Source organism: Alligator sinensis, unplaced genomic scaffold, assembly GCF_000455745.1.
Source record: "Alligator sinensis unplaced genomic scaffold, ASM45574v1 scaffold47_2, whole genome shotgun sequence".
NCBI classification, from domain to species: domain Eukaryota; kingdom Metazoa; phylum Chordata; order Crocodylia; family Alligatoridae; genus Alligator; species Alligator sinensis.
This window is the reverse complement of record NW_005842150.1, coordinates 1,403,571-1,426,040: the sequence shown is the minus strand read 5'-3', so window position 1 is coordinate 1,426,040 and position 22,470 is coordinate 1,403,571. Positions and strand designations below refer to the sequence as shown.

General features: G+C 43.1%; 1 protein-coding gene across 12 annotated transcripts in view; it reads left to right on the top strand.

Moving 5' to 3' along the window:
• CCDC197 (coiled-coil domain containing 197) overlaps positions 1-22,470 on the top strand; it is a 48,009-nt gene that overhangs the window by 4,909 nt on the left and 20,630 nt on the right. For 3 of the 12 annotated variants that reach the window (XM_025206298.1, XM_025206292.1, XM_025206295.1), the window contains 3 exons: positions 5,231-6,804; positions 14,718-14,853; positions 20,958-21,003. In XM_025206298.1, coding sequence (XP_025062083.1) covers positions 20,975-21,003 — 29 coding nt within the window. In that variant the 5' untranslated portion in view covers positions 5,231-6,804; positions 14,718-14,853; positions 20,958-20,974. Of the gene's footprint in view, positions 1-2,774; positions 2,894-5,230; positions 6,811-6,837; positions 6,993-14,717; positions 14,854-17,692; positions 17,826-20,957; positions 21,004-22,470 lie in introns of those variants that run through there. The other 9 variants (XM_025206293.1, XM_025206296.1, XM_025206294.1 and 6 more) reach the window with 9 other exon arrangements.

Below are 22,470 nucleotides of genomic sequence, written 5' to 3'. Positions count from 1 at the left end.
ATCTTCTGCCAAATCGCATCAAGAACCAAAGCTTCGCACAGCCCTACTGGGCATACACCCCAGATCAGTATGGAGCTTTCCTTCATCTGAACATGCATTGTTGGTCCTCAGCCTGGTGGATATTTATGCTATTGGAGCACAAATACTCATCAGTTTATGGCTCAGCACTGATGATCATGAATGGAGCCAATTTAGCAGTGTCACACTATTAATCCACACTGAGTTACTATCCTTTATGACTGCTGGGTGTTAGTGCTGAACTACTCTAATACCTGTTTCTGTTCATATTTGAAGTATTCTACCGCTGATGCTGTCAGGGAGAGAAGCCATGCTGCAGGTGCCAGGATGGTTGAAAGCTCACATTCCTTTGACATTCATCTCAGGAACCTGCTCCACACCTTCAGATATGAAGAGAACTATCCATGTGCCAATCCACTCTTCTGTGCAGAAAAGGGGCTCAGCTGCTTCACTGGCACTGTCCCCCCCTGCCCATAATCTTTGTCTTGGGTCCTTGTCTTTGTCAAAGGTTGAGGTAGTTCAGAGTGGGAATGGTTGGAGAATGGAATGCTGCAGACCTTGGCAGAATATAGATCATTCCCCATTCAAGCCACACAGGGAATACAGAAAGGAGGATCCATCAGAGATACAAAGCTGGTGTAGAAACCTGGGACTCCAGCAGGCAATTTTGGAATCCCACAGATTCTCTTAAGCCCAAACAGACCCCAGAGAATCCATAGGGTTTGTGGAGTTAGAGTACAAGTAGAGAGAACGGCCAGTGAGAACCCCATGGTGATCTCGCCCCCTCTGAAGGTGCTGGGGCTCCTGATTCCACTGCCCAATGTTAGGGCCAAACCTGGCAGCTAATAGTCAGAATTTAAACAAAGGAGAACCCCTACTGCAGAGCAGTGCTGGGAACAACAGGTTTGGAAAAGTGCTTTAATATTAGGTAGAAATTACTCACCCTTTGCTTTAGCAGTGCAGTTTCACAGCAGTTTGTCTTCAGTGACCTTCCCTATCAGCACTGGAACCAACCTGCAAACAAAACACTTCATTACTGCATCCTGGATAAATATTCATAAATGCAATACACTTTTCTTACTAGTTTTGGGGATTTTGGTGGCAAAGTGGTCACTTGCTGTGACTCCAAGGACCTGAAATCAAGCCCTATTTGAGACTCAGGTCAAAGGCCACGCCCCAGTTGACACAGTTACAAACCTGGTTATTTGGGCTGGAAAGATAACTGCTGGATGTGACTTTGGCCCAATCACACCCTTGTGGGTTACTGGTTAAGAAAATGGACCATTAGGCTCAGGAGGACACTTGACTTGACGCTTTTACTGGTCTTACACCTTGCAACGTATAAAGACACAAATGGCAGGATCAAGCCTTACTTAATATTTGCAAAGTATTGTTGTTACCTCAGGTGAAGGTACTTTAGAAGTTCAAAGCTTCCAAATATACAGATATAAAATGAGATAAATTTGTTTTCATTTTCCAATAAAATAAAGCTTTACACATCCAAAGCATAATAACCATCATTTATTAACATTACAGAAAAAAATCACTAATATTTTCCCAAGAACTTATCCAGTTATAGATCTTAATTTAGTGCTTATTAATCCTAAAATATTTCCAAAAGATTACAAACTGGCATCTGCAGAAATAAATACATAAAGTCATGCCATTTTCTGGAACAGTGTTTACCCTGATGCTGCATATTCATATCAGTTTGCTTTCCCTTTAAATAGAAAAACATTGCCATTAGCCAACTCATGCTGGCAGGGGGAAGGATCAGCTGGGGTCTCAGGAACAGGGTTCAGAAAGGGGGATCTGCTTCTGGAGAAAGAGGAAGAGAACAGAACAAGTGAGAACAGCAATTTGCTAAATAAATGACAAAATTCTTTGTGTTCTTCCTACTTCCTCCAAATTTGCCACAGAAGTTGTTTTATAAAATCATCTTTAACCTTTGCTTCAACTTTCAATTTTCTTGCATACTCTTGTTTTAACTAATCAGTTCCCTTAACCACCAGTCTTCTTCAGGAACCATGAGTAAGGACCCAGCTAAGAAGTGCAGAAATGAAATTTGTTCACACAGCCCAAGAGACTAGAAAACATTGTATCAGTTAATTCTAGGTGCAGTGTCAACAACTAAAAATATTTTTGCTTTTTCCTGGTTAAATGCCTTCATATACTCTTCCTATTCACGCTGATACCAGTATTAGTGATGCCTAAACCAAGTTGGACCATTAGCACCACTGAGGATAGGTGCAAACATTAAACTTTTAGCGGTATAAGTGATCAGAATCTGGTCTATAGCCATAACAGAACAGGAGTTTGGCACACAAAGGCAAGATTTGCCCCCACCAAAGGGCGGAGGTGTGTTCTGTTCGCTACAGTTTAGACTACACCATTTACAGAAAACTGTAACTTAGATCGATTCCACCTTAGGCTTTTTGAATGTCTGTACCTAGCCTGAGAGAACAAAAGCATGATGAACTGATCCAACTGACAATTGTCCCTCAAAGACACTGTGCTTCCAGCAGGTAACCTAACCACTTCATTTTAGCCCACTGTTCAGATGTTATAGTTATACAGTATATGTAGGAAGTGAATAGTGAAAGACAAAGGGAATATGAGATGCAAAAAGATCTAACAAGGGAGACCTCTTACATTATGCACTGGCAGAACAGCTGTCTGCTTCAGCTTTCTACTTGATGTTACTTCCTTGTGGCAGTTTAAGCAGAGCATTTACTAAAACTCTTTCTCTTCCATAGCATCCGCAGTGATATTTGGAAGTGCGAGGCTGCTCGTTGGTTACCTACAGCTCTTCTAAAATCGTGTACATTCTTTAAGTGCAATGCAATTTAGATACCGTATTTCACTGAGAAAACAGGTATAGTGTACATACCCCATACCTTTGTCATGGTCCTTTCTCTGCATTTGATACTAGTTCCTACTCCTATTCATGTTAATGTCACAACTCTCATCAAATTCTACTGGCAGCTGGTTTATATTGGTTGTACTGGTAATATTTCACTGCCAGCACATGTTCCCCCAGATTAAGTGCAAAAGGAAAAAAAAACAAATGCAGCTCTCTGGCCCCCAGCCCTTCATCTCAACACGCCCAGATATCACATTCTTTTAAATTAACAAAAACAACCTATGATTTTCAAGAGGTCATCAGATTGTTTTAGATGGATTTTTAATTGCATGTCATTTGAAAAATGTTTGCCTTCTATTTAAGGTTCATTGTCACTTACAAAACTTAAAAATGAATTTTTAAGCTTAAAGAAAGGTTGCATTGCCTGTTCTAATTTGTATATTTAGAATTATATTAGCAAAAAACCACCAAGTGATGATCAGTAGTATTGAAATACAATCCTGAAAGACAAGATATAGTATTTCACAATGCTTTGAACTTATCAACTTATCAACCCTAGCAGGGGAAGTGAATGTATATTATTATCCCAATATTATAACGGAAAAAGAGAGGCAGAGAGATGAAAGGCAGAACCACAGAAAGAGTTGGTGTCAGGTCCAGGATGCAGTACAGAACTCTGGAGTTCCTGGCTCTTATACCTGTAAAACAAATCATTCCTCCCTCTCACCCAGAGTCAGTCTTTATCCCACATTGCCTCTAAGATCTTATCTAAATAACAAGGAGATCAGAATTTCCATAGATTAAAAAGTTTTCATTTTTCTTCACATTGTAGAGGTGTTACTAAGAAGTGACTGCTTTGGATGTATGGATGTAATAGTGACAAAGACGCAGCGCCGCTTGTACTGAAGATGTGTGACACAAAACATGTCAAAGCACAGGTCATCCCTAAGCTGTGATTATTTGCAGGTGTAGACACACCTGCTGTGTATACGTGACTGAATATACTCCAGCTCAATTTGAGCCAGATTAAACTAATCCTGATGTCACCATCTACAGGTGCATTTAACTGCAGTAATTTATTGCAGCACTGGATAGTACCCGTGTCTGACAGGAGGGCCACCTGCATGATCCGGGGACAGCAGGGCAGACCCTTCAATGAGAGGCTACAGGACCTGAACCTGTTCAGCCTTCACAAGAGAAGGCTGAGGGGGGACCTGGTGACTGTCTATAAACTCACTAGGGGTGACTAGAAGGGTTTGGGGGAGACCTTGTTTCCCCTAGCGCCCCCCGGGATAACAAGGAATAACGGCCACAAGTTGTTGGAGAGTAGGTTTAGATTAGACATCCGTAAGAACTACTTCACAGTTAGGGCGGCTAGGATCTGGAACCAACTTCCAAGGGAAGTGGTGCTGGCTCCTACTCTGGGGGTCTTTAAGAAGCGGCTTGATGCCTACCTGGCTGGGGTCATTTGAGCCCAGTTTTCCTCCTGCCCAGGCAGGAGGTCGGACTTGAAGATCTACGAGGTTCCTTCTGACTCTACTTCTATGATTCTATGATTCTACGACTATCCTATGCCAGAGTAAATTAATCTACTATGCACTAACTGGGGCATTCTAATTGAGGTGATGCTTTACTGAACATTAAATTAGCCTAATGCACAGTAAAGTACATGTGTAGACATGCTCAGCATGTGTTATTTCTTGCTGGCTCTGCTCTCTCAGGGTTTGATGTTGCAAAGATTTATGCATAGTGGACAGACTCCCCTCTAGTTCCACCAGTTCTGTTATTCAACTCAGAATAGAAGCCTAAGGCCTTGTTTCTCCTTTCCTATCGAATTTACACTAGAGTAGATGCCTGGTGTTGTGTCTGCATGAGATGCTGACTGCGCATTTGTTACTGTGTGTTCATTTAGTACACAAGTACTAAATGAGCTACTGTGTAGTCAACATTTCGTATAGACATGACCAGTGTGTGATTTCTTTTAAATCACATACATCAGCTTCCATGCAGTTCTTGACAGAACAGGGCTTTAATCCAATGGCAAGGAGGCCAAGACTACTGGATATCTTGTTCCACTGCAGCCTTCATCTGCCTTTAGTGCCATTGAGATTCTAACATTGTCTTCCTCCTGCTTCACTGTTGAGGACTTGTAGACTTGTGGGTCGGGGCTGGACAGGCTTATTATAGTGGCAGTCTGTATTTACCATGTCACAGCACAGTCAGAGGATATACGTGGATTTTCAGGAGGGAAAGCATTGCCATCTGCTGTTCCCGGTGTATTCTAGTGGTGTTGCTGCTGCTTGGTCTGTGACTGCTTATTCTTCAGAATTACCCCTGCTTATTTCACAGGTAACCTTCCCTGAAGATCATTCTGCTATCCACCACCTGTGGATGTGCTTGGTTTTAGCATAGTTCTGCTTAGATCTGCAGCATATCGCTTCTCGATATTCATTATCGTGATGCTACATCTGACCGCCAACAAGCTTCCAGTAAGAGTGGAGCTAAACAACCGAATGGATGGTGAGCTATTTAACCTCAGCTGATTCCAAGCCAAGGCCAAGACTACCCTGACCTCAATCATTGAGCGCCAATATGCTGATGATGCTATATTAGTGTATGATCACTTGACAGCAGATCGTCAGGCAATCGTTGATGTCTTTACTGAGGCTTACAAGAAAATGGGACTGATGCTTAACATTCAAAAGACTAAGTTACTCCATCAACAAGCTCTTAATGAGCAATCCCCAGCTCCAGTCATTCAGATTTACAGTGAGACTCTGGAGAACATTGAGTATTTTCCTACCTTGGAAGCTATCTCTTGAAGAAGGCTGACATCAATAAAGAAATCCAAGATTGCCTCAAATGTGCAAGTGCAGCCTTTAGATGCCTGAGGAAATGGGTGTTCAAAGATTATTACATTAGATTCAAAACAAAGTTCATGGTTTATCAAGCAGTCCTGACCCCTACCTGACTGTACAAAGCTGAGATGCAGACAATGTACAGAAGACACCTTAAGTTGCTGGAGAAGTACCATTAATGGTATTTAAGAAGATCCTTTGAATCCAGTGGGAAGACAGAACACCAACATTAGCATTTTTTTTAACGCAAACACCATGAACATCAAGGTGATGATCAATAGACATCAGCTTCACTGAGTTGGCCACATCATCCAGATGTCTGACTCCAGACCCCTGAAGCAAGTTTTATTTTCCCAGCTTAGTCAAGAAGTGCAGAGAAAGCACTTCAAGGATGTTGTCAAGACCAACTTGAAAAAATGCAACATAGACAACTTGTGGGAGACTATTGCCCAGGACTGCCCCAAATGAAGGAAGAGTCTGCAGCAAGGCTTTCAATACTTTGAAGCCTCACAACAGCAACAGGAGATGGAAAAGTGGGAGCAGCAGAAACAGTGTGTTGCGAACCAAACCAAGAATCCAGAGTCTCCCACCCTTCACAGAAACACATACCTGAGTTACAATAGGACCTTTCTACCCTAGATTGGCTTTATCAGCCATCTTCAGACTTACAGATAAGACAATCATGGAAGACAATCATCTTCAACTGCGAGGGATTGCCAATGCTGGTACTAGAGTGTGCCCTTGTGGCAGAGCACAATAGGGGTAGGGTGGGCTGCAGCAGGCTAAGGTGGTGCCTGCATGGAAGACAGCCTGGCACCACCCTGGAGGTCTTATTTTAAGGGAGAAGGTGTGTGGTGAAGCACCAGTAGGGTACTTCCCACTTAAGGACTATCAGAATGCTCTGCCACTTTAAGACCTGGATTAGGTAGCAGGCAGGTGCGGCCCAGCTGTGACAAGTGGCCATTTTAAGCTTCAGGCCAGCAGGGTTGGAGGCAACAGTTTGCTGCCAGACACTGAGGAAACAACATTTCCTGTAGGAGCTGCTGCTCCAAGAATAACGCGGAGGTAAGGGTGAGTCTATGGGGAAGGACAAGGCTTCAGTGGTCCTGGGCATGACCTAAAACTGCACCCTGCCAGGATAGGGAGGCCTGGTGGTCCTGCCTGAGGCGGGGCAGGGCCAGAAAATGCACGGACCAAGAACCTCCCTGATGCAAGACGGGTTGGGGTGCCTAAACCCCTGCCCCCACCACCTGGTGGGTAATAAGAACATCGATGGGGCATAAGGCCGAGAGGGTGTAGTGGGCCAGGCATGCCCATGTGGGGCTCCTGAGTCTGTTTGGGGTGCAAGACCCTGGTAAGAGGGAGGTGGGAGCCAGGCATGCCCATGGGTGACACCTGAGCCCTTTAGGGTGTAAGACCCTGGGGAGCAGTAGGGCCGGGCATGCCTATGGGTGACACCTGAGCCTGTTGGGGTAGAAGACCCTGTAGGACCTGGAAAGGGGTGAAAAGAAGGGAGGCCCTGTGTGTGCCTCCAGAGAGGAGGCTGGGTGCTAGGCCAGGAAAGGAAGACCAGGTGTGTGCCTCTGGGAACTAGGCTGAGAGTATGCTGAGGCCCTGAGAGCAGGGGGAGGATATGTTGAAGCCCTGAGAGCATGGGGACATGAGTTGAGGCCCTAAAAGTAGGGGGCCTGAAGAAGGTCCAGGTAAGCCTTCGGGCACCTGAGGCCATGGGTGGGCCAGAGTCCGATTCAGAGGCGGCAGAACAGAAGCCACAAGAGAAAGGGGTGAATCATCAGACCCTGATTGGAAGCAGCTGGGGTATGTGACCGGGACAAGAGACCTGGGGAGCTGTTGGCCCAGTGTTTTGTTAATTGCTCAGTTCCAAAAGACTGTGCCAGAGCTGACTAAAGACCGAGAGGACAAGCCTGATGATCTCCCTGGAGTAGGGCAGTGTGAATGTGGCCCCGGACAGGGCGGTGCGAAAGAGACTGGGTGAGAGTCGGTGGAGTGTGAGAGGCCTCGGTGAGAGGGAGGCGGTATGTGTATGGCCATAACAGGGCAGCATGAAAGAGGCTCAACACTGTGCAGAGTTGGGTCTGGCCTCAGGCCAGAGCATAGCACAGCTGTTGGAAACATCTGTGAGGCATGGAATAAATGTAGGGATGGTTGGAGCATGTAGATTGGCCCTTATCATTGGGGCACTCAAAGGGCAGTCTCCCGCCTAATTACCAACATAATTATCTTTGATCAAGGTGTGGAAGGAAAGTAGGCAGGTGGCATGCCTAGAGCCAAGTGGGCGACCAGGACTTTGACTGGTTGAGGAGTTTCCACTTTTCACAGTCCTATAATTTGAATGGACTGACTCCTGATTTACACTGGTGGAATCAGTGCAGGCTTTGGTTCTGTGCTTTAGCACAGAGGTACAATGCACTCTGTCACTTTTGCATAGCAGCTTCCTACCACAAGTGTTTGTATCTCAGTTACAGTCAAAAGGAAGTTTTTACTCATTTGGAGGCAGAACTCTGGTACCAACAGGAACAATATGTATCTGAATTCCTTAAGCCATTTTAGCTGCTTGCTGACTCAGGCTAGACCTGATGGACAGTAAATCTGGAACAAACCCATCACTATTACAGTCTCAGCCTCTCTCTGCAAATATCATCATAAGGTCATATGCACAGACTCAAAATGAAAAGGGAATAAGGTAAAGGAGAACATGAAATTATGATGCAAAATGAACAAAACTCCAAAGTCTATGTATACAAATACATGTTCCTTGGGAGAGAGGTAAAAATTGTCTTTCTGCTATTTTTTGATGGGCAAATATCATTTATATTTTATGAGATTTGGCAAGAATTCTAATAAAAAGATTTGTTCTTTTTCTTGACCTTTCAGAAATCAGAGGTAAATAGATTTGGTTAGCTAAGCACCCATTCTTTAGAGGGCAATAGAGAGAAGGAAGAGGATGAAAGTGATAATAAAATGAGACACATAATATTACCAGTAGAATGGTATATGATGTTTTATTGTCTATCTTGACCTCCCTGTCAGTGACAAGACAACAACAGGCCTGCTACATCTCAGAATGAGTTTTCTTTTAATTGATAAAAGTAATAAAATTAAGTCATGCGGGTGTTTAATGAATCCTGAGGCAGGTAAGACAATATGTGATTAACTTAAAGTGCAAGTTAATTTAAATAATGACTATACACATGCTTGGAGTTAAATATAAGCTTAAAGGCTTTAAGGAATGTAAAAAAAACCTAACTAGACTAGATTAGAGGGCACTGCATTGTCATCCCTATGTATTGATTTCTGGGTGTGATATAAATCTAAAACTGACATTTAAAATGCAGTTCAAACAAACTCTTCCTTTCAATTGTGGCTGAGAAAGACACTGAAAGTGGCTGACACAGCTTAGTTATCCTCTACCAGCTACTTTGAATATAGATGAGAAGGCAACAAGAATTGTACTTGTTTTAAATTCAAATCATAATGCAACAGATTTATTTTGCAGAGCTGACATTTAATTGTTTGCCCTATATCTTTCAGGAGGAGTTAAATTTAGCTCAAGTGTCTGGACACAATGTCATATGACACCATATATCTCTTGCACAACATGCCACAGGAACGAGTAACGTGTAACTCAGTTAAAAATAACTATATGCTTTGCTAATTCAGCAGGCTCCTGGATTCCATCTACTTCAATGATAAACAGACTGTACAATAACAAGGAGACACAAATATACCAGGGGAAAGACTGAGCAGCACACCTCCCCTTTCTTTTTTATATTAATTCTTTCTTTCTGTTTGGAATAAGTACTAAATCTTCCATTGTCACTTATTTAGGACTACTTCAGTATATGCTTATAATTAGTAATATATGTGTATACATATGCATGTATGTGTATATACATAGACATAGACAACTGGTGCCTCCCGAGTCTGGGGAGGCACCAGATCGCCAATGGTGGGGGGAGGGGGGGTGTTCCCCAGCTGCTGATCACCGACTGGGGGCGGGTGTCCCCCAGCAGCTGGTTGCCAAGCCAGCGGGGAAACTAGAAGTGCACTTCCAGCAGCACTTCTGGTTTCATGGCTGGAGCCTCCAGGGGGTGCACAGCTAATCTCAGGGGGTGCACATGCACCCGTGTGCACCCCCTACGTGTCACCAATGTATGTAGGGACCTACTTAAGTCGTGGTGACACTACAATTTTTGCGGGATGGTCATAGCATAAACAGCAAGTTTCACAGATATTTCCTGGATATGCTCCACCAGCCCCACCCTCAGCACTGATTGGCGCAGAGGCCCCAGTGGAGAGAGGAAGGACAAGAGGGAGCTGCCATTTTGTCTGTTGGCTGCCCTTTGTGTGGCCCTGCCCCGCAGTGATGATTGGTGGAGAGGCCCTGGAGGGACAAGAGGGATGGGCGGGGCGGCCGCCATCTCGTCTGCTGCAATTCTTGCCATGACAGATAGACAGATAGATCTATATAGACAGACAGATAGATCTATATATATAGACTAGATGTGTAGTAAGGTATCGTTTAATACAACTAAGAGTGATCAAATCTGACCCCAAAACAAATTATAGGAAGCTTCTGCTTTTGTTTTACTTCTGTCTAGAGTCTACTGAAGCTTGCAGGGAAAACTCAAATAAGGAAAAGAGGATTGCACAAATGGCAAAACAACCAAACCAAATAACAAAATCTATTTAAATGCATTAAGGACAAACAGAGAAGTAAATGCAACAGCATAATTAAAGCTGTAGCGCTGACCTGAATTTCACCTGACATTTCTAGATTGGTGTCACACACTTACTATGATATAAGTGCATAGTTTTTTTTTCCATTGCAGCTGTAGTTTTACCTTGTCTAAACGTGTCAGATAAGCCAGGCTGGGCCCTTTTTATCAGGCTGGAGATGCAAGAAGGAGCATATTTTTATCATCTACCCCTACATATCTATCATCAGTATTTCTAAAGCATCCGCTCCTAACATTCTGACACTTAAGAATTGTTCCCTGTTGATAAGTGTTGAACTAATGTCCCAGCCTTAGCTAAGATACTTTATGCTGCTAGAAGTACTGTGGTAGAACCAAGTGTGGTTCTACTGAAATCAACTGAGATGTTGCAGTTTACCCTAAGTGTCTACTTCTGGTCATTAGAAGAACACTGATAAGTAGTAATTTATTGGCAGCTTTTGCTAAAATGATACTGTAGAGTTAATAATAAAATTATGTAATAATAAAATTACATGATTTGTGGTTCTCGGTAAAAGCCTACAATCGAATCACTCAGTCTACCTATTTAAACAAAAATTAAACTGAACATAATATATGATGATACAGAAAAATAATTAAAATGAAAAAGATAAAATAGATAAAATAGTACAATAAAAACAATAAAAAACGGAGAACTTTATTTGATTCTGGCCCTTATTCTTTGTGCAAGTAGTACAAATATGCCTACAGAATATAGGACAAGCTGTAAGCTGTTAGAGAGGAGCCAAATTGTTTTTTCTTCATTAGTCCAGTACTTGAAACTTTCCATTAATGAAGAGATCCATTTCCCTCTTATTTCTTCAAAGAATGAACAAGAAAACAAATAGAGACTAGGTCACCTATCTCATTATGCCCCCAAGGACATATCTTGTCTGAATATTGGGTCTGACACCACTCCTCACAATGACTGCAGATCTCATTAGAGTTCATTACAGTTTTGTAATGGCCTATAGGGCCATGTCCACATGTGGCATGGATGTTTGGTTCCCCCGGGACAACTAGCAGCCCTGCACCTTGTGCTACTGCTAGGTCTCCCTGGGGAATGTCTGTGCCATGTGCACTCTGGTGCATGGCAAGTTACCCCGGGGGCAGGAGGGGAGGCTGGGGCCAGCACTAGGCTGGCCCCAGCAGCCTTACCTGGGGTCCTGGGGGCCTCCCAAGGCTGCAGCAGTGGCAAGTGTGCCACACAGAGCCTGGCTGGCAGCTACAGTGTGGCTCCGGGCGGCCCTGCTCCGCTTTTTAGTGGTACATGCTGCCTGTGCATGCACTGCTCCACTTCTTTTCTGTGTGGGTTTTTTGGATCCCTAGATATCCAGGGCCAAAAAGACCCTCTGCGCTGCTCTCTTGCAGCACAGGGAACAACTGAATGTGAAGTATGTGGCGCCACAGAAGTGTCTGTGGCACCATATAATGCACAGCCGCACTCGTCTGCACGTGGGCTAGTTGTTTGCCCTAGAAACCAGATAGATAGGTTTCTAGGCCAAAAGAGGCTTGTATTAATTTTTTTTTAAAAAGGGAAGTTTGAAAAAATGTCAGTGCCAGCACATCTGTCTGCATTCTGGCATCTTTAATTATTAGATGAAAACTGAAAGCTCTGACCACATGTGATCAATAACAACTAAATCTTGCTTCTCCCTGAGCTCTGACAGATGTATAGCTCCCTGCTGTGACTCATGGTGCTTTACAGCAAGTGCCATGACTTACAGCGCCCTCCCCCACCCCCCACCAACCCAACAGACATTAACTGTGGGCTTGGGGGAGGAGGGGGAAAAATTGAACTCCACTTTGGAGCCGATCCAGGAGAAGCTGCATGTCTGCACCCTTTGTCCCCAACCCTGCCCCCAGCCACTTCCCAGCTCTGGTGCTCTCTGCATGATGAGAGGGGGAGAAGAGAGAGGAGGGAGCTCTGGCAGTGGTTTGCCCAGCCTGTGCTGGAGGAGGGGCAGTTGGATTGGAGCTCCCCCTCCTCCTTGGGACACCAATCCACCCATCTTGGGTAGTGCTCCAATCCACCCGCCCCTATGAAGGCTGGGAAAACCCTAGCCCAGAGCACCCTCCCTTCCCTTCTCCCCCTCCCATCATGCAGAGAGGATCAGAAGTGGGGCAGGGCTGCATAAGCTCACTCCCAATCAGACAGAAGTTAATGAAGGCACTCTGCTTTGGAGCACCTGCATCTGAATCCTCATGTAACAAGTGTTAATTTGTCACACAACTGGGCACCTTTAAAGTGCTCTGCAGCCATGCCCTACAGGTGTCAGGGCATGGCTGTAGAGTGCTTTCAAGGGGATGATTGTGTGACAAATGTCACTTCTGTCATCACCCTCTATGCGCCTAAATGGCCTGTACATCTGTGTGACTGCAGTGTTTGTCACTGGCAGTCTCAGATTCTATATTCCTCTATGCACAACACTCCCATGTTTTAGCACAATATCCTGGTGGTTAGGGCACAGGGACTAGGAATCCCAGATTCTAGATGCTCTTCACTCTCTAACTGCAAGGACACAGAATACACAATGCATAGACGCATCTCCAAAGCTCCTCTTGAAGCTGGCCCAATGCACCTTGCATTCAGCTATTGGATAAAATGGATGAAGAGCAGTGGGGAAGTTATTGCACCATTGTAACCAAGGACCCAGGTTAGGACCCAGGGCCCCTCCACCCAGGACAGCAGCCACCTTACTGAGCCACACAAACTATAACTTGAACTTTTCCTCCTGGACCCATGTGTGTGCCTTATTATTGGCTCTTGCGCTATGTCACAAAGTACTTGCTCAGGTGCAGAGCAGTCCTACTGGGCATGCTCAGTGGGTGCCTGCAAGTTTACATACTCAGAACTGAATCACAAACTGGGCATAAGTGCTAAAAACTGCAGTTAGATGGCTGTGTACATACCATATAGGCTTATAACTTGTGAAATAGGATTTAGCCCTAAATATTCCATGGCACTTTTACAGGACTATGGATAAACAATGTAGGTAGCTAAATTCTGCCTGCCAACGTTCCCTAAGTAGTTTGAGATGGATGCACAAAAACTGTTTATGAAGTGGTCCCAGTCTAGCTTAAGTACCGCATAAAATGTGGAATTTGGTACCCTCCATGCAGCATCTGGGAAAGGAAAGGTTTGTGTTTCAAGGGATTAGACACTAGATAAAATGGGCTTCCTCTAGGTCACCAAGCCAACTCTAGCCTAGGACTGATCAAAAGTAGGCACCAGCCAACAACTGTACAGTAAAATATGGAAGATAAATTAGCAATGAACAGATACTCGTGTTACAAAGACCAGCGTAACAGTCAGAAGTGACAGCCCCTTGAGGTAGTTTCTGTGTAAAGGAGTCCTTTCTACCTTGAATGGTTCCCTCAAGAGAGGTGAAACACGTTATCATGTTGGTGTGGGGAAGTTTTTACAGTACAAGCTGTACCCGCTCTACAGATGTGAGAAGACTTGGCTCTGTAGGGATAACAATAGAGCACTTTTTACAAGAATATGAAACATATGAAAAAAGTATTTTTTTCTTTCTTTTTAAGGGGGAATTTTCTGCTGAAGTGTTGAGTTCCATTTGACTGGGTTAGGTTGTCCTGTGTGGTTTCATTATTATGAGAACAGAACAAGTTTAGCAGTCTGAAGCAAATTACTATGCATGTCTGTGTTCACACACCTGCACACATTATATCAAGGGCAATTTATTAAAATGCACTTCAGAAGGAATCATATCATGATTTAACAAACTATTCATCATGACAATATTTTTAAATGGCACTGTACCTCAGCCATGTTCATATTTAAAATAGAGTCCTTTTATCACGGATTAATCATTTGCCTAATTTCATTCACTGCTTTTCAAATATACAAGAATTGTAAAGCTGAATCAGACCTGTGGCCAGTTTAGATTAGCATTTTGTCTCTGCTTTGGAGAACTGTACAAGAGCAGAGATGGGATAACTACCCCAGCAGCAATGCTTCCTCCTAACACCTGTAACTAGTGATTTGTTTAAATCCTGATGCCTGAGGTTTTATAACCCTCCCAGAACTCTTGAGTTTTAGTAGCATTTCTTTATATTTGTGTTTCAGTTTAAATGTCCATCTTACACTGGCTGAATTCTCTGTTTCAGTGGTATCTTGTGACAACAACTTCCACAATCTTATTATAACAAGACACAGAACAAGCATTGCATTTCTGTAATTCCCACTCTTGTCCACAGAATAACCCCCTGCTGTGCATATAAGCAGGAACTGAACCTCAGCTCTTGAGCACTAAATGCAGAAGTCTTGAACACTTGAAACATCCTGAAGCCAGAGGCAAGCTGACAGTTACTAGAGGAAAAGACATGCACTAATGTAATGTATTATATATAAATTGGATATGGCAAATGTGCAAATGGCATTGGTTCAACTATTCACTGATGAGTTTAAATCTGTAGAGGAAATTTGTGGCTAGGTTTAAAATAAAAGCTTCCTAAAAATCTCCACTCCTGCAAACAAGCTTTATGACATATGCCTCACTATGGCTGCCTGGGCAGGGCCCTATAACGTTAAACCAATGCATCCTAAGTTACATTTTTATTTGACAGAGTATGATCAGAACCAACACTCCTGTGTCATAAAAAAGAAATAGATGTTCTGTAGATATTTTAAATCAGGATTAAAAATAGTTTCTGGTTATTGGATTGGTGTTTGGGGTATGAGTAGGAGTGGCGTGATTATAAACTATTTCTATGAGTTCTCATTGTAAAAGGAAAAAAAAAATAAAACTTCTAGAGTCACTTGAGGATGCTGAACCCTGTCATGTGACAGGGGAATGGGACTTTATAATCTTGTTCCCTACCACAAGGCTGGGTTCAGGATCAGCCCAGTATTGCTAGCAGTCACACCTGTATGAAGGAACCAGTAGAGCCAAATATTGCTTTCAGGTACATTGGTACAACTTCTTTAGGGGTGTTGGTTGTAGCTGTGTTGGTCTAAGGATATAGGCACACAAGGTTCTTTGGGTAAATGAAATATCTCTTATTAGACCAACCGTTTGTACCTGAAAGATTGCAAAGAACAATTTTCCCAACTATTTTGTTGGTACAACTCCTGTGAATTTCAACAGAATTACACTGTTGTAAATTGAGAGTAAAATGATCCACAGTGCAGAAAGGATTAATGAAACACAGCTGAAGTATCCTATTGATACACTGGATGTAACATGCATAAAATACTCAAAAACAAAACAGATCCCTAATTTTCAATGGATATTTTTTCCCGGGAAAGTTACAAGCTTATTTTCCACCCTTGTTTTCCATATCTATACACACACTACATATTATATGGAACCAATTTTCCATGAGTTGCAATTGCAGCAGGCGGCTCCCTGATCTGATGCTGCCAACTCCAGATAGAGAGGGGCAAGTAATAGCCAGTGATGTTCAAGAGGCAATGGGTTCAAGAGGCACCTTTTTACTTTTCTGGTGGAGAATTCTCCTTCACATCGAGAACTGTCATAGTAGCTGTGTCCACATGCTTTAAATGGATTTGGCATTTCCTTTCATATTGTAGTGCAAAGTGGAGCTAGTGGATGAGAGAATGCATCCTTCTGCCGTTAGAAGTGTTTGGGCCAGTTGCTCACTGTATCTCCCAGGTTTCGGTGGAACTCTGTTCGTTTACCCTAGCTGAAGTTCTTGCTTATATTGCCTAGGCACATAACGTTTTTCAAAGGTAGTCATATGGAGTCTGTCAAAGGCGTTTGACAATATATCTAAGTCTTAAAAAATGTAAAATACAATTGCTGTAGGATAGCTTTTCAAATGAAGATTGAGTAACACTTTCTTTGTATTTTTAAGCTTCCAGACTAAAACCTTGCTTCCAGTGTAAAGGAAAAAAAGGAATAGGGAAAATTTAAGGAAGAAGAAAGACTTCTGTATGGTTCAGGATAATGCATGCTGATACAAGTGCATACTCAGGCTACAGTTCTTGACTACAAGTGGCTCATTAACATACCACCTGCAGCTTTTCACAGACAATCTTGCAGAGGTGTTGTTTTCTGTACTGCATGCACTGGGCGTGTTGTTTTTGTGCAGTTGTGAATAATGCAACATTCTGTCTAAGAATATTAAATAATGTGCTGCTGTTCTTCTGCTGCACTGCACTGTCCACCACTGTTCATTTGGAAGTGTAGACGTATGCTGTGGCTCTTTTGTTAACGCTGACTGCTCATATGTCTGCAGCCAGTCAGGACTTAATCTCACTGCTATTAGAGGGCGTAGTTTGATAAAACAGAAGGATTCATCCTGTGAGCGGGTGTGGGCATATCTTTGAGTTACAGACTAGTACCTACTGGATAGGCATTGCCAATGGCAAAAGTCACTATTATAATGAGAACTATTCTAGGCATCTCAGAAACGTGCCACACACTCACGGTAAATCACAGACAGTGAACCCCATGTATTCATGTGGGTGTTTTCTCCCAGTTTGCACAGCCACAGCCAGGGCCAGATTAACACATCCAGAGGGGCCCAGTTGTGCTTATTTTATGTATTATAGCTACTGAGTGAAAAAAAAATAGTATATATACAGTAGTAAGTAAATATTCACAAGCTTGTTTGCCTACGGCCAGCACCGTACTTATGGCAGCCCTGGGTGAGCCCCCTCCCCCCCCTTTTGCCGGAGCTAATGATAATAGTAATCATTATTTTCACCATTTTCAGGCCCCCTTTCTGTCCAGGCCCTGGGCACCTGCCCAGTTCACCCACGCCTGTGTCTGGCCCTGCCTAGGGCCCGCTAAAAGGTTTATCCGGCCCTGGCCAGAGCCTCTTCTGTGCAGCACCCTGCTCCTGATATGTAGATGTTTGGTTTTGCAAAAGGGGCCGGGAATTATGCTGAAACACAGAGCCAGGCAAGTCAAGCAGCTTCCAAAAACACATGGCGCAGCACATCCATCCACCTCCCAGCCTGCTCGTCATACTTAGTCCCGGGCTTGTGTTTGATTTCATTGTGCTTTACTGCTATGGCCCTGCGCTGGACCTGGGATGGCGAATGTCAGCGAGATTTCCCAGCGGCTGAACGTGCCCTAGACCGCGGCGGGGGGAACCGGCCACCCCCGGGCTGCTCGCGCCGGGCCGGGCTCCAGGCCCGCCTTCTCTTTGCTGCGGGGCGGGAGGGAGGGAGTCACTGCAGCGCACGTGGCGGAGGTACTGCAAGGAGGAGGGGTGCTGCTGGGCTCCCAGGCGGGAGGCCCTGGCGATGCTGAGGGATGAGGGGGATTCCAGGTACTTCTTGCAGCTGGAAAACAGGAGGAGGAATGTTTTCGTGACCCAGCTCGGGGAGCACAGGTAAGGGAGCTCACTGGCACCCACGCTGTATGCCCTCCAGTCTGAAGTCCAAAAAAGGGTGTCTAAGGTGAAGGTGCCTGTGAGAGCTGATTGTCAGAACCGGGGTTCTCCTGACCTGCCTGTTGCTAGGCAGTTCAGGGCGAGGAAGTGAACCGGGTGCTTTGTCTAAGATAAACCCGTCGGAGTAACTCCCAGGCCTGTGCTTGTGCAAGGAAGCTGCATTCAGCCTGGACTTCCAGAAGCTGAGAGAGTCCCCTGGAGGATGCTTTGAAGCCAGATGGGTTGGTCAGACTGAAGCTGTCTTTCTCAACCCTAAAACGTGCTTTGCTGCCCCTTAGCAGATCTCTACATTTACTGTGTTTGGATCTGTGCTGCAGAAGTCAGTACGATGGGTTGTCAGCTAAACTCAGAAGTTATAGAAGATAATATGGAGCCTATCAAAAAACCTACCATGCATAATGTGACACAAATGCACAACTGGTTGACTCCGCCCTGGAAACGTCTAAGGCAGAGCTGGGAAATGCAATACATGCAGCTGCTGCATATGGATGTGTCTCCCTAATCCTGCTGTCCAGCTCTTTGTAACGTGCCCATCGTTGTGGTATCTGCCATCATAGTGTAGTTTTGACATACCTGCTTTATCTTAGCAATTTTTGTTCCATAACCCCCTACCTATCATATCTCTGACTTACTGGCTATCTGAAAGAGCATAAAAGTATTTTTGGCGGCAATTTCTTTCTTACAACAAACCCTTTCGAAAGAATTACAACATGCCAGACATGCCTATTAGTTCTAGTTCAGGGCCATGTCTATTACTCTGTACTCAAAGATTCCAGTCCCAGTAAAACAGGGCTCAGGATGTCTAAGATTTATGACCCCAAACAGAACAACATGGAAAATGAAACTTGTGGCACTTACAGTAGGATTAATTCTGTAATAGAAACCTACATTTTCAGCCCAAATCTGTCTGACTCATTCTGGCCATGGGAAAGTCAGTTAACTGGGCCATGTCTCATTTTTTCTGCCTGTAAAACAAGAGTCCTATCCATCTATCCAACCAACTGGATGGATTCAAGGAGCTAATAATACTTTTGTTTTCTATAAAATGATTGTGAGGAGCATTGAGTTAATATTTTTTACAATGTTTGATTGGGGACACTAAAGAGAACACCATTTGTTTAGGAAAGTGCCCAGAAACCTTTAGCTTCCACACACATTAAGTATCATTCAAGGGCCCTCACACTCTAAATAACACTGAACTCAATCGTGTACTATAAAAAGATGAAAATCTATTTGGATTTAAATCTGTGGATTTAGAAAAATTAGGTATTTTAAACTTAAGCTGGACTGAAGCTGAACTAAACTCTTAACTGCATAATGAGTATATGGCACATATACATGCTATAAATGTAAAGTATCAGTCGAAAGCCATCTAGATAGATAGATGGCTTTTAACTGATATTTTACACATAAAGTATGTATATGTGCCATATGGCTTATATATATACCTTACGTGTAAAATATTAGTATATGTGTGTATATATATGTGTGTGTGTGCGTGTGTTGTGCATATGCACACACATACATGTGCATGTATGGGTGTGTATATGCATATATATACACATGCATATGCACGTATACACATACATACATATAGAAAGAGTGGCTAGCCAAAGAAGTGGGTACAGTCCATCACTGCCTGAATAACAATACTGTCCACTAGCACAGCACAGCACAGCAGCCTCTAACCTTTATTGTAACTACCCACTAGAAGAAATTGTGATAATGTATACTCAGCACGGATAGTACAACTGCACTGTAGGCAGTAGAGTTACAAATCCATATTTTCAAAGAAGGAATTTAATAGGAAAAACTCAACTTCTGTCCAAAACTTCCCATACAAGGTTTGAATCTAGGAGCATATTCTTTATTTATTTTTAAACATCAGGCCTGCTTTTAAGTCAAATGAACAGAAATAGATAAAATGTATCAATTTTGTGTTCTTGCATTCAAATGAATCCCAGATTTAATAGAAATGTTTATGTTAAAAAACTTTTGAATCCACCAGAAAGTGTTCTAAGCAGTTGCAAACATCATTATAAAAATCAGAGTTAAACTTGTGTCATCATTAATTTGCATATTTAGAAACACCGTTTAAGCCATCCACTTTTAAACCTTTATTAGGAGTTTAATACAGGCAAGGGGGTGATTGGACATGAGTATAGCTTCATGAGTTCAGTGGATTCATACCAGATTCATATCAGCTAACTGAGATGGAGGGTTATTCAAGTTCTCACATGATTAGGTATAATCATAGAATAATGGTAAAATAGGGCTATTAGGGAGCTCAGGAGGTCATCCAGTCCCCACTGTAGACAGAATCACCTCTGCCTAAACCATCCCAGCCAAAGGTTTGTCTAACATACGCTTGAAAGCTTGCCATGACAGGTTCCATACAACCTCTCCAGGTCATCTGTTCCAGGGCTTAGTTAGAAAGTTCTACCTAACAGTAACCTAAATCTTGTGTGTTGTGATTTCAGCCCGTTACTTCTTGTCCTGTCCATTGTGAACACAATTACAAAGATATTTATTATTTTTAATATCTCAGTATAAAGTCAATAGGTACCCACTATTAAAAAGATCAGAATAAACCTGAAGGCTGGGAACTATGCCTGGAGTATCAGTCTTTTTTTACCAATATGTTGGTTTTATTAAAGGCAGCAGTCGAATAACGTCCTGACTCTCACAAGCATGGAACAATATTGGTGCAGTCATTAGCAGTGCAGTCATCCTCAACCAGGAAAAAGGCACACCAAGGACAAGTAGAAGCCCTGCAATACTGCCTTTAGACTGCAGGTGGTATTTGAAGCACCAGTGATTAGTCCCTCTGCTCTAGGGAAAGACAACAGAAGAGATGATAAATTGCTTCCAAATGGCTTTATGAACAGAAAGCCAGTTAATGTAGTTCTTGTTCAAGCAAAACTGAAAGCCAAAAGATGCTTTGTACAACATGACAATGTGAAAACTGAGTAAGAATCTCAGGATTTGATCAATACTCTGTGTGTGTGTGTGTGATATTCCTTGTGCTGAGCTATGGAGAGTCCTGATTAAGCCTATCGTTTATTTTCCCAGGGAAGAAGAGGATAAAGATGTCACTTATATCCCCATCATCAATGAGGTTGGTTGTGTCCTTAATGCCTATTCCTTTGTGTCTCAGAATATCACAGGGAGTATAATTATCTCCTCATTTGAGAGCTATGTCTTAATTCATAAACCAGGTATTGCCAACAGGATGGTTGGTCTGTATCATCCAAGCTTATAACAACTGTTTCCACCTATATGGACGGTGTATAGACCTCATCAGGGTTAAGACATGTTGCTATAGCTCTGGAGAAGTGAGTTAGAGATTCTCTCTGGACTTTTGCCAACGTAAAATCCTTTAGGTACCTGGCCATTCAGACTGGAGAGTCTGAGGTAGCTGGATGTGATGCTAGCCATATCATTCCCTTGTGTGCTGTCTGGGTGGAAGTTTAATTTTTTGATAGCCCTCATGCTTGTAGTTTGGTAGCTCTGTGAGCTGAGACCCTGGCAGGTGTAAGTGCCCACCCTTTTTCTACAAGGGTGATTACACCCTACACCTACAAGAGCACTTACACCCTTTTTCTACAAGGGAATTACCACAGTTCTGTGTCTCAGTGACTGAGGTATTGTAATAACAAAGCTCAAGAAAAGCACTTAAAGGGATGCTGCACACAGTCAGCCCAGAGTGTCTGTTCAAATGTAACATTATCAGCCCTGAGAAAGCCAAGTCATGCAGTTCTATATGTAGGGGACTTTGGCAAAAAAAAAATGCCAGAGGGCATGTTTCCCATGAACAGCACTACAGTAAAAAAATAGAGATGGCACAAAGAAACAATATATATTATGGTTAAAGAAATAAATTTCAGTTTCAAGCCTTCAACAATAGTGGGCCCAATAATGTCATCTCCAGTTATGAAAGACCAGTGCTAATCTGAATGTGAATCTTGCTGTTGATTTCACTAGCGAGAGAATCAGGTTTTTTAGTAAGGGCTTCCTGACTGGTCTGAGAAAAGTGTTCTTAAGTGCAATAATGATCTCTTAAGAATGTGGTGACACTCCTCATTTTCTACCTCAGCCTTCCACTTACTTGTGGTTGGGATTTTCTTTCATACTCTAACACCTGCACAGAACTGTATTTTCCTCTTGGTTCTCACTGTAATGACAGTCCTACATTGCAGATCCATATCTAGCCCCATGCACTCCATGGAAGTGTTGGCTTACTTCTTACTGATATTTTTATCAGAAACATTGTATATGCAACACCGACTAATTGGCTGACTTTTCCCCAGTTCTTGGATTCTCTGGTCCAACATGAACAAGAATTCTGCTTCTCTCATCTATACCAGCCTAACTCCACTCATCTCAATGGAATTATTCCTTCTTTTACCTGAGTAAGAAGGATGAAAACTAAACACTAAATATATTGTTTCACAAGCAAGACTGAGTACTTGAAATTATTATCTAGAAGGAAATAAATACAACCCATCTGATATGTAAAACCCCATTCACTGACACTTAGACTGCCTATACATGTGCTCAGGGGTTGGGGAGCACGTTTTTATTA